Source organism: Chelon labrosus (assembly GCF_963514085.1).
Source record: "Chelon labrosus genome assembly, chromosome: 19".
NCBI classification, from domain to species: Eukaryota; Metazoa; Chordata; class Actinopteri; order Mugiliformes; family Mugilidae; genus Chelon; species Chelon labrosus.
In genome coordinates this window covers 6,591,056-6,610,676 of record NC_140352.1, presented here as the reverse complement: position 1 = coordinate 6,610,676, position 19,621 = coordinate 6,591,056, and the positions used below count along the sequence as shown (strand labels likewise).

General features: G+C 43.4%; 5 protein-coding genes across 5 annotated transcripts; all 5 read left to right on the top strand.

Moving 5' to 3' along the window:
* Positions 1-4: 4 nt before the first annotated feature.
* LOC311504266 (dual specificity protein phosphatase 13A) lies at positions 5-1,434 on the top strand (the record flags this gene model as incomplete). The annotated part of the gene is made up of 3 exons (XM_084567285.1): positions 5-141; positions 230-447; positions 562-1,434. 3 exons carry the CDS (start codon positions 5-7, stop codon positions 771-773), a joined length of 567 nt encoding a protein of 188 aa, XP_084423411.1. The 3' UTR covers positions 774-1,434.
* Positions 1,435-3,587: 2,153 nt separating this feature from the next.
* On the top strand, positions 3,588-5,242 carry LOC311504151 (dual specificity protein phosphatase 13A-like; the record flags this gene model as incomplete). The annotated part of the gene is made up of 3 exons (XM_084567148.1): positions 3,588-4,184; positions 4,339-4,556; positions 5,031-5,242. Exons 1-3 carry the CDS (start codon positions 4,057-4,059, stop codon positions 5,240-5,242), a joined length of 558 nt encoding a protein of 185 aa, XP_084423274.1. The 5' UTR covers positions 3,588-4,056.
* Positions 5,243-8,803: 3,561 nt separating this feature from the next.
* On the top strand, positions 8,804-11,582 carry LOC311504962 (dual specificity phosphatase 29-like; the record flags this gene model as incomplete). The annotated part of the gene is made up of 3 exons (XM_084568327.1): positions 8,804-8,958; positions 10,075-10,295; positions 11,060-11,582. 3 exons carry the CDS (start codon positions 8,804-8,806, stop codon positions 11,284-11,286), a joined length of 603 nt encoding a protein of 200 aa, XP_084424453.1. The 3' UTR covers positions 11,287-11,582.
* Positions 11,583-12,998: 1,416 nt separating this feature from the next.
* Positions 12,999-15,830, top strand: LOC311504477 (dual specificity phosphatase 29-like). Its single transcript, XM_084567609.1, has 3 exons — positions 12,999-13,147; positions 13,358-13,575; positions 14,892-15,830. Exons 1-3 carry the CDS (start codon positions 13,020-13,022, stop codon positions 15,089-15,091), a joined length of 546 nt encoding a protein of 181 aa, XP_084423735.1. The 5' UTR covers positions 12,999-13,019; the 3' UTR covers positions 15,092-15,830.
* A 1,742-nt stretch (positions 15,831-17,572) lies between these two features.
* dusp29 (dual specificity phosphatase 29) lies at positions 17,573-19,086 on the top strand. The gene is made up of 3 exons (XM_084567029.1): positions 17,573-18,017; positions 18,096-18,319; positions 18,748-19,086. Exons 1-3 carry the CDS (start codon positions 17,830-17,832, stop codon positions 18,963-18,965), a joined length of 630 nt encoding a protein of 209 aa, XP_084423155.1. The 5' UTR covers positions 17,573-17,829; the 3' UTR covers positions 18,966-19,086.
* The last annotated feature ends 535 nt before the right edge of the window (positions 19,087-19,621 follow it).

Below are 19,621 nucleotides of genomic sequence, written 5' to 3'. Positions count from 1 at the left end.
GAAAATGAACAATCCGCAGAAAAAAAACGGCGCCTCTTCTTCCACTCCTTCTATAAAAGACCTGGAGAAGGTTTTGTACGGAGGTAAAAGGTTTGGAAACCACGCGGACGAGGTTTGGCCTAACCTGTTCATTGGGGACATGTAAGTCTTTGCACTTGGTTAGCTGATAAAATAAAATCCTCCCCATTATTTTGCTTTTCCTATTATGATTTGACTGACTGCATTTCAGGTCAGTGGCCAATGATCGCTACAGTCTGTGGAAGCTGGGAATCACTCATGTTGTGAATGCAGCTCACGGGAGGATGTACTGCCAGGGGAGCCATGACTTCTATGGATCCAGCGTGGATTATTACGGAGTGCCTGCAGATGACTCACCGTCTTTTGACCTCTCCCGCTACTTCTTCCCCTCCGCCGAGTACATTCAGAGCGCACTTGACACCCCTGGTGGTAAATACCCGTCATGTGGCTTTAATGTCAGGCCTCTTCTGCAAGTCACTCATCTTATCCAGAATAAAAATACAGCACATGCTCACTGTCACTGTCTTCTTCCTCCTCCCCCAGCTCGGGTTTTAGTTCACTGTGCAGTTGGCGTGAGCAGGTCTGCCTCCCTCGTCCTGGCCTACCTAATGATCCGCCATCATTACACCCTGCTGGAGGCGATCAATAAGGTCAAAGAGCACAGGTGGATTTTCCCAAACAGAGGGTTTCTCAAACAGCTTTGCGCTTTGGACCTGAAACTGAAGCGCAACGACACGAGCGCCCTGCAAAAGTGAATGGATGTTTGACTGTAATCAGTTTGTTTCAGCAGTGAAGTTGAATCAAATGTATTTCCCTCGACTCCGGTGCTGCGTTTGATGTGAATCATGCTGCCTCTTCGCTGGTTATTGATCCTCTCCCCTAAGAGGAGATCAGTGAAATCAACTCACCTTTAGGCAGAATCAATTTCAAGACTGAATATTACATACAATTACTTACATTTTGTCGATAAAAATCTTATCCATGATGTTGTGGATCAAGTTAATCTCAAAGATTGATTCATTTTAAAACGGCTCAAGATTTAGTTTTACCCTGGTTTCTATTTTATATCGAAAAATTGTCCTTAACATTCAGTTTTTCATTAAAATTCATCCGTGAATATTTGCACAGACGTCAATGAGCTGCTTAAAAAAAAGCTGCAACTTTCCCTTTGTTTCTTTCATGAGGACGAACTGCCACTGGATCTGATCTGACATTGATCTGTGTTTTGTTTAACCTAGAAGTTGTAGTTTATTCAGTGTGTTATTCATGCGTTTGCAAGTCTCTGCAGCTGGTCAGGGCGCCGTCGGATATGTTGAGGCACACGAGGATTGAAGCAGGTGACAACGGCTGGAGCTCATGTCTTGTCTCCGTGATGAGCCAGCATTTAACCAAAAGGTCCAAATTTAAAGGTGTATTATGCAATAAATTCTAAGAAGCAGTAAAAAGAAGAAGAAGAACGCCATCTGACATGTTGCACTCTTTATGTGGTGAAAACAACAGGAATTTGAAATTGTCTGCTGACAGAAAGGCCAACTCATTCATATTTTAGAGGAGCTAAAACAAAGGCAACTTGACAAGTGGCTTCTTCAGTTCTAAATGACTTTATTAGGAGCAACTTAAACTCAGATTAACTTGGGTTTTGGCAGTTTCACCTGCATCCACAGACTTGAGTTTCTGGGCATCAGTGAGTCATTAGAGAAGAACTGATCATGGAAAAAAAAAAACATGCCAATCAACCTGTTATCCCGGTCATTATGAGCATGCTAACGTACTGATGTTAGCCTCACAGCTCTGCGTAAGTGTGTTTGAAGACTCATAGTTTGTTTGTGGCACATTGTCCTCTGGTGAAGACAAAACTCAGTTAACCTCGCTGATAACAGTGATCAGAAAGGTCCACCCTGAACTTCAACACACTAGCAGCTCATTGTAAAGAGTCTTCCTGCATGCATCCACATTAGCGGTGTCCAGGCTAATGCAGTTTAATAAGCTCCTCAAATCAGAAATGAGCTAGAGTGATGATAATTACTCTGCACATGCTCAGAAGGATTCTTTTGAGTATTTTTAGGAATTAATTTCATTTTTAGGGTTCTGAGTGTGAACTGAAGCGTATATATCAATAATTTCTCTGGGTCACTGGTTAAAAATGAACATGAACAACATGCGCTGCTAGCTAGCATCCAAAATGTTATCACGGCTGCCAGATCGGGGGCAGTTGTAACGCGCCCCATGTTTATATGATCCCAATTTATTCATTAATGAATAGCACAATCTCACTTTGACACACGCCACAGCCTGAACATTGCTGCAGCAGACTGAGCGCCCCCCTCCACCATGGTAACGGTAAATGGGCGTTTGTTGTATGCTGGTGGTTTGGTCCTTGCCAAAGCTGCTCAGATCCTTCCACTAAATATTTTGTTCGTGCTTCCAACATCTGCTTGAAGGAGAAAATGTTAATCTTGCTGCCTTATACATCTTATCTACTGACAGGTGCCGTGATAATAAGATAATCAGTGTTATTTACTTCATGATGTTATGGGTGATTGGAAAGAAAGTCAACAAGTCAAGTCTCTATCACAGCATCTATCAAGACAAGTCTCAAGTGATGCAAAACAGTCTGAAGTCTACTAAAGACAGGATCATTCAGGCCTCTAAAGGTAACTCGACCAATGCAAAAGGCCTGATAATTAAATATTCCACTGTCCAGGTCCGTCTGTGGTCGTCCCATTTAACTTGAGACACTTAAATCAAGTCTCAGAGCAGTAAAGTTTTATTTTAAAATAAGTCTTCTCTGCAGAGTTAAACAGCCGCCTGGTTCACCTTCAAAAAAAAAACTACCAGCGTCTTAAAGGCTTCAAACTAAAAAGGAGAACAATCCTGTACACAGTCAATCAAAATTTATTCTAAATGCTAAAATGTACAGCATTTTAAGTGACTGACAAAAGACGGCAAGTGCATTTCAAATAATGTGAATCCGGTCTCCGTTTAGCCGAATATCTTTTTTCCGAGAACGCGGCTCTTTGAAAAAGAATGACGTTCTTTGGCTTTGGTGAGATGAAAGCGCCAATTTTTTAGATTTCTGGTAAATCAGGCTTCTTCCCAGAAACAAAATCTCCCCCTGCTCTTCAGAACAAAAGCATGTTCTTTACTGCTTGGTGAGTCATGTGAAGCTACTGTCAAGCGTCTCTCAAATTGTGATATTAAAATAAAACCGTGTTTCACTGGAAAGCTCTCCACACGACTGCACAAGTTTTACGTAGAGACGAGGAGAAGTTTTGTCCCATCGCACACACTATTGTAGATTTATCAATAAGCAGAAGCAGCTGCTTTAAATAATCAATAACCGTCTCCAGGTCAAAAATGACCCGGAGACATTTATCGACCGACTCTGCATGCAGCATCGGTTCTGACATTTCACAACACATCTTTGCATCTGCGTTTTACATGCACACCCATGACCCTGAATGAAGGAAAAGTCATTACATTTCACAGCGTTAAAACGGAGAAAGTTAATTAGGCTTCTCTTCAGTTTAAAAGCCGAGATCAGGTGAAATTGACCTGCAAACACAACAAGAGAGTTAAAAGAGAGACAGTGTGAGAGCCGTTTAATGTCACGTGCAGCCGACAGCTAAGCTTAATTCTTTCATCCAGAGATATTTATGTCAGAGCAGTATTTCGGGTTCCATAAATGCCGTGGTCTTTCTGCCATCCGGTATCAGCAATGCACTCAAACATTTTGCCCGTAATTACATCCAATTATCACTGCTTTATGGAATGATTCATCGCTGTTTGAGGCTTATTAAATTAAGAGTCCCAGGGCGGTGTGAAAAAGCAGAGCCCAGGCTGCTCTGTTTGTTGTTCTGCCCTCAGCCCTGGTAAGACTACACGCTAGGTTAGGCACTAAATTGGGTAACTGTCCAGTGACGGCAGATAAACACCTGCTCGGGCGGATCATCTGGAAGCTGCGGGAAGACGGGAACTGCTTCAACACAACAAACACTTGGAGCAGCAATCGATCCAAGGCGATTTGGGACTTAAAAAATGTCAGCCGTGAAAGGGAAGACAAAGGAATATCTGAGCGTGAAGGACCTGCAGAAGGTTTTGGACTCTTGCAAACTACAGCTCAATCAAATCGACGAAGTGTGGCCGAACATATACATAGGAAATGTGTAAGTATTCATTTTATTTCAAACTTAAACCAGGCCTAGTGAGCTTGACGTACCTCCTTGCACGCATCGTACCATTCTGACGTGAAATCACTGTTCTGCGATGCGTAGCCTTCACATAAGTCTTGAACCTCTCTCTGTCTCTTTGTCTTGCTAGGGCAGTAGCCCAAAACAAGGCTGCCTTGCTGAAATTAGGTATAACTCATGTATTAAACGCTGCTCACACCAAGCGAGGCAGCATAGGGAACCAAAGCTTTTATGGCAACGACTTTGTGTATTGTGGCATTCCAGCAGATGACTCGTCACACTTCGATCTGGATGTTTACTTCCAGCCTGCAGCGGATTTCATTCACAAAGCTCTGAAGTCACCTGATGGTAAGAATCCTCAAGGCTTCCGTCTACAATAAATTACAAATCACCACCATTTATTTCACTCCGTATAACCCGTGTATTAAAAATCTCCCCACCTTGCCGTCCTTTCAAAGTCACCTTTCACCAGAACGTAACACAGCCTCTAATTTCATATGTAAAGTGTATTTCCAGCCAGTGGTAATAATAAGAGTCTTACCTTGCAGAATTTAAGTCTATAATGTGACCATGGCTCCTTTCAAAGAAGCTATCAGGCGTAGGACGAGTTGGGATTAAAGAGACAGTCGGGCCCAGCCTGCAAAGGGACCTTAAATGAACAAAGACACTGAATTGTGGGCACTATTTTTAGCTCACAGCGGGGGGAAAAGAAAGACCGCAGCGTGAGACGGGCAGTCATGTATGATATTAATAATAAGGCCGAGGCCTCTCGCTAATCCTTCCTTCACATCCCTCTCTCCCTTCATCCCGTCTGTTCTTCAGGGAAAGTTCTGGTGCACTGCATCATGGGAATGAGCCGCTCGTCGACCTTGGTGTTGGCGTACCTGATGATCTACCGTCGCCTCCCGCTCCAACGGGCTTTGCAGAAGCTGATCCAGAAAAGGGCGATCTACCCCAACAGGAATTTCCTGGCTTTGCTGCTGGACCTGGATCTTCAGCTGATGAAAAAAAAGAAAACATGCCAGATCTTGTAGTCAGGAGGCGTTTGGTTTTTACACTTATCTAACAGATGTGATGATGCCAGTTGGTCGGTGCAGCAGTCCAGACTCACAAAACGTGGTTTTCTGTCAGATTAACATATCATGTTAGCATGTTGAACTGGAAAAAGAAGAAAAATGGGAAAAGTGCATATACATATATTATTGATAATAATAATGTATTAAAATGCTAAATGCTAATGGGGGAGACAATTTGCACACTAATAAGTTTCACACTTTAGCACTTATCGCCTTTTTGAAGGTCACTTTAAACATTAGCATGCTAACTTGCTAATCGTGCTGCCTTAAAATGTGGCTACGACACTGGGACGTGCTTGGAAGACAATACGGCTGCTAGGCAACTTTTGTAGGAAATGCAGCCTTAAAGTGGCGTTTATGTGTAAACTCCAGTTGAACTCCGCCCTCTTGTGGTTGTCAAAACCTTGTAAACGTCTCTTTTCATGACAAAAAATGCTTGGTGCCGTGGGAACACCGCTGCTAGGAAGTCAGTGAGGCTAAGGCTGCGTTCACACTATCACGTCGCGAACTGTCAAATTGACACCTGAATGACGTCACAACATTGCATCGCTCTGATGACGTGGCAGCCCGTCAGCCAATCATATGCGTTTATTTCTCTGTGTTTGTCAACTTTTAAATGGATGACGTTGAGCAACGCTTCAGTGGCGACTCACTAACAGCGTAGCTAGCCGCGCTAGCCTGTTTCGCAACTTTTGTCGCTTGCAGTGTGAACACAGCTAAGAGTTTTGCAAGCTATTACAACCGTGTAGCTTAATGTAGGAAAGGCAGAATGAAAGAACAATTATTCAGCTTTTTATTTAGACATATTGTAAACTTATTAAGGGAACTACATGCACAAAATAATAACAAAACCCGTCTCAACCCATGAACTCAAGCCTTGTCAAAAAAGTTCAGTGTGGAGTTTGTAACTGAAACGGGGGCGGGGGGCTTCACATGGACGCTGTAATCATTACATGCTAATCTCAGCATGCTAGATGCTAACGTTAGCATGTTAACATCCAGCATCCTTCTTTTTGACAATGCTAGCATGCTAACACACGCTAGGCTAGCACGTGTTAGCAAGTGAACGCACACCTGAGCCCAGGAGTGGTTTGTGCTTCGTAGTGACACCAGACTGCTTCATTAGATGAGCAGCAACCTGAGCCTGAGATGTGGCGTAGCTTTACCTCAACGGCGCCACCATCAGGTCAAACTTTACTCTGAAATAACTGTACTGTGAACTTCAAAAATCCATTAAAATACAGTTTTATTGTCTGATTTGTAAAAGAGCTGCATTACTAACACACGTAGCTAATAGTTAAAAAGAAAAAAGTAATGGATGTCTTAACAAAAGGACACACTTTGGTTGCAAAACAAAATCAAACTTGATTTCACTTATTGAGAAGTGGAAACGTTACAAGGAGATTTTACGACTGTTTTGTGTCTTATTATGTGTTTACCTCTCATTCTTTTAAGAAGACTTTTTTCTTTTCTTAGTACCTCACTTTGTGTTAGAGCAGCACGGACCAAATGTCTTCTGGAAAATGTTTTACAATGCATCATGTTTTAGTAAACTCTCTCTGTGGGACGAGCCGTTGGAGCTGATCACTGCCTCCAGGTCTTTTTGATTAACCATGAAGTCATCGCTCATGCATCCACTATAAACACTGTTGTAGTTGTGAATTATTATTTTTGTCACACAGTTACGAAATGCACGTTTAAAATTCATGATTAATACCTACAAATGACAATAAATTTAAAACATTTCACAAAGAAATGTTTGTACTGGCATATGTTCACCCCTCCACCACCGTGTATTTTTCCCCGAATGCTATTTTCTTTTTTTTGTGCTGTAGCCATGACTGTATATGTCACTATTGTCGAGTAAAAGAGATCAGAAACTCTTGACCAGTTGACCAGGTGTTGATTTAAACACATTTCACCGCGGCGCAAAGAGCGTGTCAGATTTAAGCTCAAGCACAGCAGCACTGATCTAATTTTCGTACTTTTGAAAAAGCCGTGTCCTATCCTCCCTCCTGTGCTGGCAGCTCGGGTAACCTTTAAGGAATGCAGAAGATGATGCCAGAATTATTTTGGGCTGAGATTCAGATGTTAAAATAGCAAAAAAGGTTGCAGGGTAGATTACCAAGGAGAACGCAGACAGTTGTGCCGTCGACCTACATGTAGCTCTTGTACAGAGACACCATGAAAAGCAGCGTTTCCAGCCAAGGCAAGTGTCTTCTAACAAATTTATTGCAGATATTTCAAGTTGGGAAGTGTTTATTAGTGCGCGCAGTATTCATAATCTAAAGTGTGGGGATTTATTGTGCGGTGCACTTATTTTTTGCAAGGTAAACATGTTTATAAAGCACTTTTATAAATGTACTGTGATGATACTGCATTGCCTGATGGATTGCTTCTTCTTTTATTAATTTGCCCACAAATCCAGATGAACCACATCTGAAAGGCTAAAGAGGGAAGTGTAATTCATAAAACCACCAAGAAGAGGCCCTGAGGAGGTAAAAAGCCATTTTTATTTGCCCTCCATGTTAACCGCAGGCACTTTCCCATACATAGCATCTTTAATTACACAGAACTGGAGCAGGAAGGACAGGTTAGCCTAAGGGGGGAGGCTGTGAAAGCAGCGCTGCAGCTCAACATGTGCACCAGGGAAATCAGTTCTCTGCCCCTGACTGTGGGAGGGAGGGAAGGGTTGTACTTATAGATCAATGAGGAGAAAGAAGAGCCTCCAGGTACTCTTGGTACATGTTGTACTTGTGCAAAGACACACTTTACTCTGCCTTCCCGCGCTCAAATGCATGGAGAGCACATTGGGTCAGATGCAGCTTTTCCACTTGCCCAGAGTGACACACGAACGACAGTGCGCATGCAGAGATGGATAAAGCCGTCGCGATGTTCGAGTGCACCTCCATATGCCACGGCAGCTTAACAAAAGGTCACTGAAACAGATTTCGTCACAAAGGCTCATCCCTGTGGACAATAAGTCTCCGAACCCTGAGAGCCACATTAGGTCTCTGTACACGAGAAGAATGCAAATAAGAAGCATGTTTTTACTGTAACAGTCCACGCGCACATCACTTGCCCAGCCTTGAGCGATATCACACACCAGCCTGTATGGATGTATACAGTATGCATGCTATAAGCTGCTCCAAAGCCCAGTGTGTGAATTGTAAATGCACAGGTTAGATTTGCCTGCCAGAAATGAAAAGCTGTTTATGGCTGCTCATAAGCCGTGAATACAAATTTTCTGCATCTCTGGAGATCAATGAATCTGACAAACTGTGTAAAAGATGATGAGAGCATCACATGCATGTGGTCGGCTTACAGTTATGTCAACAGGCTTGTACGCTGGATGCTCGGAGCAAGAGTTTTCTCTCAGTGTCGCCTAAGACGATTCATTAAACCTGACCAGAGTCATTTGGCCTTCGTAGGTGGCGCTATTGTAAAAGGGAAGCAGAGATTCTTCTTTTTTTTTTCTACCTGTTTAATGAAATAAAATCAGAAGTGGAGAATCCAGACATGCCCAGAGGCCTCAGCTGCCTGGCGAGCCCTGAGGGGGCAGACACCAGGTATGAGACCCCTCCAGCTTCAGAGCTCCAGAGGCTGATGTGGACAAAGAAAGGGACCAGCAACCATATGGATGAGGTCCAACCCAGGATCTACATTGGAGACATGTGAGACTAATTCTTAAATTCAATACCATATGCCACATGTGTAGCACATACAGGGGATTGAAATGGAGATACTCCGAGACTCACGGTGCAACAAGTTAAACGCTAAAAATATAAACATGCGTTTGGCAGGTGCAAAATAAGATATAGTTTTAGGAAGAGTCTTTACTAATCCACTTTTGAGTTGCTTAAGTGAACAAACCTATTTGATTGTTTTCAATTATGCTGTAAAACTTGTTATTTGAAGATCAGCTTGCTAAACCTTAGCATGCTATCGTGCTAAAGTTTCCATGGTGGCTGCTTAAAGCGCAAAAACCGCAAGCAGCCCTCTGTAGATTGATTGTTTATGTCCAATCTGGGCTTCTGTAGAAAACATGGCAGGCTCTGGGGAATAAAATCCGCTCCCTAGGTACACTGATGACAACATAATTATGAAAATGATATTCCATTTCTCCCAATAGACTCACTTGTTTTCTCCACACTGGCCCTTTAAAGTAAAACTGCCCTCATGAAAACTAAAAACATGTCTCAATTACCACTTATTGAGTTTGTTTTAGATTGAATTGGCGGTTTTGGTCCGTCAATATTAAAATGCTACCATGTTAAACACTGAAACATGTTAACATGCTAACCTAGCATATTATATTTAGCATGTAAATATGCTAACAAGCTAGCAGTTATACTGAACACTGCAAGAATATAAAGGGGCTCCTACGTATGGAGAGCTTTGTTTTCCAAAATATATTCTATTCTTTTATTCCTCAAATATTGCGCCAGCTCTGCAGATATCTTTGGGCTTATTTACTCTTACTTACTTCAAGATGTTTGTGTCTTTACTCGAGAAAAGTGGAGACCTTTCTGGAGCAGATCTCTCTCAAACTGCCAGTTGTTTCTATATGGTATTATCGTTCAGTCAACTGCTGAGATCAAGAGTAAATCATGCCAATTTAGCAACGTAGCATTGTATGTAGTGCGGCTTCAGATGATGAACAGATCTTTTAAAAGCTAAGTTCCCTTTAAGGCAGATCAGATTTTATGCTGCACAACCTAATAAGCAAATGAGCGGTGATTGTCTTCCATGAAGTGCGCTCACAGGAAAGATGTAATTTCTCCCTTCAGGTACGCGGCCAAAGACAAGAGGACTCTCCAGGCCCACCACATCACCCACGTGCTCAACGCCGCCGACGGCAAGTTCAACGTGAACACGGGTCCCAGCTTCTACCGAGACACCAAAATCACTTATCACGGAGTGGAGGCTTTTGACATGCCGTCCTTTAACTTGAGTCCCTTCTTTTACCCGGCGGCCAATTTCATCAAGAACGCTCTGAGCTCGCCCACAGGTGAGGAGGAGCACTCACGGCTCTCGAGGTATTTCTCCTCATTTTCACACGTTAACTTGGGGAAAGACAAGGCGAGGTACAGAAACATTTGTCAGTCAATTCCCATTACAGCAGCCCCCAGTTGTATTAGTCATTAAAATGCAAATCAAACACTAAACATAATATCAAGCTAATATCTTTCCCCCACGGTAATCTTCTCATAAGCTCAGACCTCGGCCGGGAAAATTGGTTTTAAATGGATTGCCCTGGTAATTTGTAAGCAACACTTTTATTGGACATGGAAATTACACAATTATGTTTGTGGCCTGTGCCTGCCAGGCCTGTTATGCAAAGTGAAGTCGGTATCTGACATGACAGTAATAAGACGAGGCCTCCTTCTTCACATGCTGGCTGATCGGGGGCTCCAGTGTGTGGCGGGGCCTACAGTAATCCCCGGCAGAAATACACAGAAGCCAAGACAGTTCAATTACGCGCTCCTCTGCGCCCTAATCCCCCGGCCCCGATAAGGAACCAGGGATTACCGTGTGTAGAAACATTTGTTGCAACATTGTTGAAAACTTTTAGTCAGGAGTTAGAAGCACTCCTCTATGTGACGTGCATGGCTTTTAATCCACACAGGAGGAACAAATTGAGCATTTAGAATAAAGGTTACAGCAATAATCCACTGATTGCATGGTTGTAAATGCAGACATGATGCCCGTACGGGATGGTGGAGCTCTGAAGCAACCCACAAGTAGTGAGTTTTTGTCTCCAATGATTGGCAGGTAAAGTTTTTGTCCACTGTGCGATGGGACTCAGTCGCTCGTCCACCTTGGTCCTTGCTTACCTGATGATCCATGAGAACATGACGCTGGTGGACGCCATCAAAGCCGTCGGCGCCAACAGGAACATTTCGCCCAACAATGGTTTCCTGGAGCAGCTCCGAGAGCTGGACAAGAAGCTGCACATCCAGGGATCGTCGAAGAGCTGGAGCGCCAATGGAAGGACTTAAATCAAACATGTGTATCATATCGTCGCCTCCGTCCTAGTATCCTAGTTTAAAAGTAGGTGTTTCATTGAAAATTAAACGTTAAAGATGTACAAATTGTCTTTTCTTTGTCTGGGGAATGTAATTTATGTGAAAAAAGATCATAAACAACAAGATATAACAAATAAAAGAGTGAAGAAGCTGCACTGGGTGACCTTTTACTTCTTTAAAACAAACACAAAGAAGATGACGATGGAGTATCAACTAAACGTGCTTTAAGGTGAGGACATTTTATCAGCTGCTCTTTCAAAAGGTCAGGAATAAACTCAACATTTATAGCATGAATAGACTCAGGATAAAGACTGGGTGCAGGGGGAACAGCTAGCTCAGCACCTCTAAAGTTCACTAATTAACACGTAATGTCCTGTTTGGTAAATCGCTTCTGCACAGAAACAGTTTCTTGAATGAGAAACGGTCACTTCCTGGAGTCACCTTTTGTTGCCTGGCATCAAAAAGATTTGTAATCTGTATAAAAGTATAAGAACAACAAGATGTGACATTACTTCTTAACCTAAAGCAGTTACTTTCTTAGGCCATCACCTCCCAATTCTAGCTCCATGGTTACTACACAGACATTAATGAGGTTTTGTTCTGTTCATTAACACTTTTTCACCAAAACTGGAACTTTTATCTTCTATCATTGCATGACAACTGGGCTTTACCTGGTGGTATCACACAATATGATCCGAAACAGTTCCTGAATCGTTGTTGAAGGACTTCATATAATTGTGACAGGACCTGAGTGGCTCATGTTGGAGGAGTTGGAACTAATAAGAGTTAATTTTACTAAAATCACTGCTACACAGAAAAGAAAAGTGCATAGGAAGCACAAAGTAGCTGCAGCTGAGAGGCGTGGTATCCAAAAACCCAAACAGAAACTCAGCACACGTGGTTCAGACGGGTTGACGAGACACAGGTGATACTGATGAGGGCGGAGCACACAAACTAAATCAAACAATCGAAGCGGGAAAATACAGGAAGTAAAGCAGGACAAGAAATTTTACAAAATAAAAACAGGAAACACAAAGAAACCAAACAGGATTACAACTCATCATGACAGGAAACACTCAGCCACTGAGAGATACGGACGCAGAAATGCATTTCAGACCCATCACAGCTGTCTTCGTTGCCACAACGCGTTGCTAGGTTTACAGTTATGGCGTCATAGAAACGACGCAGAAGCACAGATCTAGCTTCAGCCGTGTTCCTCAGCAATGAAACCATGAATTGGTTTAGTCTCTCGAGATGGCTTGTTGATGAGGCTTGAGCTCGCTCAGGGTGCCAGCACGACACTTATCCCTCGCCATCTTTTTAACCGCTCGCAACTGTTTGACCTGCAGAGGCTCTGTAGTTGAACCTGTCACAACACGGGCAGCTCGGCTTCTGTCGCAGTCATATGTGGAATAAATAGCCCCGCGCTGCTTCTGCCCACTCTCTGGTATGTTCAGCTGTCTCGTTCCAGCGGGGTTCAGCCTCTCAACAACACTGATACCCGGCTCAGATGGAAAGCGGGGCGAGCCGCGCTAGTAAGGTCAGAGTTTACTGCGAGGCCTTCCTCAAACGACTGCGAAGAAGCGAAACTAGCGGGGATAAAATCTCACATTTCCTTCCCCAGACCATTTGGGGAAAGTTATTTAACTGTCAACTAATATAAACTGTGTTAATTATACGACAACACCGAGGTGAGAGATACAGATATGAGATCAGAGGAGGAGCCGAAGTATCAGACACCGCCCACCAGCGATCTGCTCAGCCTTCTGCTGAAGAACAGACGCCCCACTGGAGCTGTCAACGAGGTTTGGCCCAACCTCTACATCGGAGACGCGTAAGTGACATTCTCACTTTGGGGCCCCTGCTGCAATATGCTGATCTGATCGAGAACCTGTTGCTGCAAACAACAAGTATTTGGCCAGCTGATGGGGGACAAATATAAAACCTGTACATTTGAGTCACCAGTCATACGTTTGCAAACATATGCTTCCAGGATTAGAAAAAAATAACATTAAAATAACTCATCTCTTGTGTCGTTTTACAGGGCTACAGCTCAGGATAAAACCCTGCTAGTAAATCTGGGAATAACACACGTGCTGAACGCTGCAGACGGCCCCCGGCATATTGACACGGGGCCACGTTTCTACAAAGACACCAGGGTGCTGTACCACGGGGTCGAAGCATCAGACTGTAAAGATTTTGACTTGAGCCCATTCTTCACTGCGGCGGCTGATTTCATTCACGGCGCTCTGAGTCAGAAAGGTTTGAGTCCAATTGAGGCCCAGAAGAGAATGTATTATATGTATTATAGCCCGAAGATACAGAAAAGTCATGAATCATCAAATTTTAGAAATTATGACTCAGAAATGATGACATTTTTGTTTAGTTTGCAGAGAGAGTAATCCATTAAAACTAAGCAGCTGAATTCACACTTTATCTGGGTATACGCTATGTCAGTCATATTAATTTATTTAGTTTAGTTTTCTATTTGAATAAATAAAATCTTTTTTATATATTTTGGAGCTCCTATTTTTTGCACATTGCTCTAAAATATATAAGAATGACAGTCATTCAAGAACAAGAAAAGGCACGACAAGATATGGTACGGAACGTTACGGCACAGTACGATACAATAAGGTGCGATATGATACGATACGATACGATATGATATGGTATGATATGACCAGGTATGGTATGACATGATACGATAAAGTATCTTACGATACGATACGGTAAGATGTGATACGATACGATACGATACGGTATGATATGACAAGGTATGGCATGATATGACACGGTATGGTATGTTACGATACGATACGATATGGTAAGGTAAGGTAAGGTACGATATGGTACGATACGGTAAAGTACGATACGATACGATACGATACGGTAAAGTACGATACGATACGATACAATACGGTAAAGTACGATAAGGTAAAGTACGATACGATACGATACGGTAAAGTACGATACGATACGATACGGTAAAGTACGATACGATAAAGTATGTTACGATACGATATGGTAAGATGTGATACGATACGATACGGTATGGTATGGTATGATATTACAAGGTATGGTATGCTACGATACGATACGATACGATACGGTATGATATGACAAGGTATGGTATGATATGACACGGTATGGTATGATGCGATACGATACGATACAATACGATACAATACGATAAGGTAAGGTAAGGTACGATACAATATGGTACGATACGATATGATACGGTACGATATAATACGATATGATACGATACGATACAGTAAGGTAAAGTATGATATGATACGATAAGGTAAGATATGGTAAAATATGATACGGTAAGATACGATACGGTATGATACAGTACTATACGATATGATACAATACAATAAGGTAAAGTGCGATACTATACGATACGATACAACACGACACGATACAACATGACACGATACGATAATCTTTTTATTTATCCCACAGTGGGGGAATTTGCTATAACTTCAGTCATAACTTCTCTTGTACACACGGCTCTTGATAGAATGAAACCACAGACTCAATGCAGCTCAAAGCTTTTTTTGCCCGTGCAGGTAAGGTGCTCGTCCACTGCGCTCGAGGAATCAGCCGCTCGGCGACTCTGGTTCTGGCGTTCCTCATGATCAAAGAAGGACTCACCCTCGTGGAGGCCGTGGAGGTTGTTTGCAGACGCAGGAATATTCTCCCAAACGTTGGATTCCTGGAGCAGCTCTGTCACCTGGACTCATCCTTGGCCCTGCAGAGGAGGACATAATGCAGAGAGGCAGAGGAGAGACGTGGACGTTTTTATCCTATTTACCTCAAAGTACAAATCCATCAGCCATAACATTATAACTGACTTGTCAAGAGAATAACTCTTGTCTTGTTATTATCCTAGCACCTGTCAGTGAGTGGGATATATCAGGCAGCAAGTGAACATTTTGTCCTTAAAGTTGATGCTAGACGCAGGAAAACTGGGCAAGTGGAAGAATTTGTTAGAGCATCTCCAAAACACAGCTCTCAGGTTGTTCTCAGTCTGCAGTGGTGAGTACTAGCGGTTGTACAGACTTGTCAGTTTGTTGACTTAGGGCTTTAAGCATCAGGATGAGGAGTCCAGTGGGTCGCTGCAGCAAACTAGCAGCGGTTTATCAAGTGTGTGGAAATACTTCATTAAAGATGAAACCCATACTACCGTGACATGTCAGTCCTGAAATACAACTAAAGTACTACTGCAATGCATCTGAATAGGCACAAAAACGCTAGCAGAGGAGCAGCAGTCAGTTAACAACTTCACCAAACATCTTGCGGTAACAGAGAGAAGGAGGCTGCACATCAACTATCTGATAAAGTTATTAAACCTTTAGCTGCAGTACATATAGAAGGCTTCAGAGAAATACTGCATTATTTTTATAACCTGGCTACACTATCCCATCTAACAACACTCTGTGGAGTACTATTAAATGCTATTGATGGCGCTGAGGAGCTGCCTGTTTTTATACAGGCTATACATATCTGCAGCTCACAGCATGTAGCACATGAGCTGTCTGTTCTCAATCCAAGTCAACAATCTCAATCCAGTCCGGCCTGCTAACGTCCTGGCGCCAGTGTAATGTTTCACATTATCCTTTGAGAATTGAAATCAATAAAAATGCTTTTTTTTCTTTGAGTTGTGTAATTTACTGCTTCAGAAACTCACATTGACGCATAGCGTAGCTGCACAGTATGCTATTAACGAGAAGATCTGTTTGACAATGGTGCATAATGTAACTCAGTAAGGAGTAAAATATATGCATGCTTTAAGTTTGTCTGCTACACAGAGCCCCAGGCTCAATATAATGACGTCACAAATGTCAAAGGATTTGACCTTGACGGGGATTCCCAAGTCGTTTTACTACATTTAAATTAGTAAATACTGCACATATATACTACGATAAATGTTTTAAAATATGCAACCTGCAGGCCTTGCACAGCTCTGTTCCTAGAAAGACTTCATCTCAGCTACACGTAAACCTCCACTTGCAATTTTTCAAATTTGACTTAAACGTCTGACAATACGTAAGAGAAGGAAATGTGTTTGTGATGCATGTGAAAATAAAAATGCAAAGTATGCATAAAATGTGCAAAAAAAAAAAAAAAGAGAAAAGAAAACACAGGCATGGTCCTAAGACGCAACACAAATCTGTATCAGCTGCCAAGACCCCTGCTGCACTCGAACAACACAACGACGGCGTGTGTCTATAAATAAACAACGCTCCACTTACTTATTCACATTTCTCAAAAACACGGCGTCTTTAACTGCGGCAATCCAGCGGCGTACAGTTAAAACTGTGATGTGTCTAAAGAGGCTTGATGCAAGATGACAAAAAATATATGCCGGCGCGCTCGCGAGCGTGTGTACAGATTCAGGTCAGACTTTGAAAAGAGATGAAACACTGGAGCCATCTTAATAAGAGATGCTCTCCAGAGCTCGCTGGGAGAGAGAGATGCTGTCAAAATAAAAGGAATTGGATATCACAGGTTTAATGATTTCACTGTCAGAATGAATGATGGCACAGTATGAAGATATGAGGGAAAAATAAAGGAGGCTGATGGTGTGAAAACTCTGTCTGACATGTTAGCAGCTTCATCCAGCCTTCCCGCAACACAGTCATCATCACGCTCTCACTTTGGGGGCTTGCATTTAGATCGCTGAATGGACCGTGCATATCATATAATGGGGAATCAAAGACATGTGCCATCCTGTGAAAAACCTCATCTGTCTAACAGTCTGACACATTTCAGTTCTCGTTTGGCCCCCGAGAGGCTGCAGGAGATGCAGAACATCCTTAACGGGTGTTGTGAGGCCGCGCTTACACGCTTTCTCCCGGCGTCTGAAGATATGCAGAAAGGCTAAGAGAGACTGACACAATTTCAAGGAGTCGCTCGTACGGCTGAGGAAAAGCTCAGAGTGGCCTGTTCACTCCAGTGAATATGGGTATCCTTTGGCAAGTGCAAAGTTTGGATAAGCACAGCTTCCTGCCAGAAGCGGAGATTAAAGCTGTGTGTTCAGAAGTGGATGGCAGGGACTGGCTGGGTGGAAGTTTTCCCCACAGGCAGATGAACGTGGCAGCTAAGGTCAGGGGCCCGCCACATCACAGCCCTAAAAATATCCTCCGCATTTGATGCCCCGTCACAGAGCGGTTATACAATCTGCGCCCTGGCTTGAGCCTGCCAGAACTAAACCGTACCATGTTCTGCCTTTAAGGGGCTGCTTCGCAAAAACAAGCTGCCAGAGAATGATGAAAAACCAAATTCACGGGTAGGACAAAAAAAGAAAAGAACAAAAAAAAAAAAGAAAAGGGAAGAACTTCAATCTCTCGGTGAGTGGCGCAGGAGATGCATGAGGAAAAACAAAACAAACTGTACCTTTTCATGGGGGAGAAGGAAGAAGAAGAAAAAAGAAGCAAGTGTGGTGTTTTTCTTTTTCTGCTTCAGTGAATAAATCATGTGTGAAAGGAAGCCGCAGTGAGAGAAATGGCTTCTCCCAAGTCAAAGATAAATGCTACAAAGGCGGCGGCAGTGGCGGCGGCGGCTAAGGAATCCGGTCCGGTGGATGATTACGTCACACCCGGGGGCTACGAGCTGGAGAAAATCCTCAACCGTGGGAGCGTAGCTTACACCCATGTCAACGAGGTCTGGCCTAATGTTTTTATTGGGGACGAGTAAGTAAAAATAAAAGCATTAAATATATGAAGTGAATGAAACAATAAAGGATTAACCACAACACTGGCTTCTTGCAGGGAGACGGCGAAGGACAGGTACAACCTGAAGAAGTTGGGGATTACTCATATCCTGAATGCAGCAGAGGGGACGTGGAACAACGTGGACACTGGGCCTGGTTACTACAGCGACATGGACATCGTCTACTACGGCGTGGTAGCGGAGGACGTCCCAGCCTTTGACCTCAGCCAGTATTTCTTCTCTGCTGCCCAGTTTATCCAGGAGACCTTGAGGAATCCGCAGAGTAAGACAATCTCGCAGAATGCACACGGATCAGCCACAACATTAAAACCACTGAGAGGAGAAGTAAATAACATTTAAACCATCTTGTGACAGTTCAATGTTCCGCTGGGAAACTTCTGGACCTGGCATTCATTGGTGTTGGATGTTACTTAGACATGTAGCACCCACCTAGACCAGACTAGGCACCCCCACCCCATAGCAAGGACACTCCTTGACGGCAGCAGGATGTAGCCTGACAGCCTAGGAACAACTCAAAAAAGCATGAAGAACAGCACAAGGTGTTGACCTGGCCTCCAAATTCACTAGATCCCAAACTGATCAAGTATCTGAGGGTTGATCCACAGAGGCCTACACAATATTAGGAAGGAAGGCGGTCATAATGTTATGCCTGATCGGTGTGCTTGTGCCCTCCGTGTGATTTGTCTCCAGATAAACTGCTGGTCCACTGCGTGATGGGGAGGAGTCGGTCGGCCACGCTCTTCCTCGCCTACCTCATGATCTGCGAGAACATGACGGTGGTGGACGCCGTCGAGCACGTGAAGAAACGCAGGAGGATCATCCCCAACTGGGGCTTCCTGAAACAGCTGAGGGAGCTGGACCAGCACCTCCTGGAGAAAAGGAGAGACTCCTCAGAGGGGGGGAGCTGATCGGACCGACGCTTGAGTCTCAAGACAGTAAAGACGAAGTCGTTTTAAAACAAGTCGAGCTACAAATGTATTTACGTCGTTTTAAACAAGACCAGGTCGTCTCTTTGGTCTTTTTGAGAAAAGTAATTTTACTAATCACACCTGACTGGATCCGAAGAGGTTTATTGGTTGACGGGAGCCCATGGAACTATAAGGAGGGGTGAAAGGGGGTTGATCTTCAGACATAGACATGGTCAGGGGGCAATGCTCTTTGGTTTCTTGCCCTGTAACAAAAGAGGAAACAACCAAAATCGAGGGAGGAGACGAACAAAGTCAGAGAAAGGTTAAAACCTTTACACCTTTACAGACGGCACAGGGAGCGGGGTGACATGGGTCGGGGTTAGGTCTCAATCCTCGACTTTAGCACCAATCAGCCGTAACATTATGACCACCTGCGTTTTTGCCGCCAGCATGGACTCCCACTCAGATCCTTCCAAGTCCTGCACGTTGAAAAGGTGCCGAGGATTGAACTCTCTGTTGTTATTCATCAAACTATTAACGAATATATATTTATTTATGTTTTTGTGTCCTGCAAAACGAGGCCACCGCCATCAGGGGATACATGAAACCACTACTTGTTCTACTACCGTAGAACATCTGCTGGACCTCATGAGCCA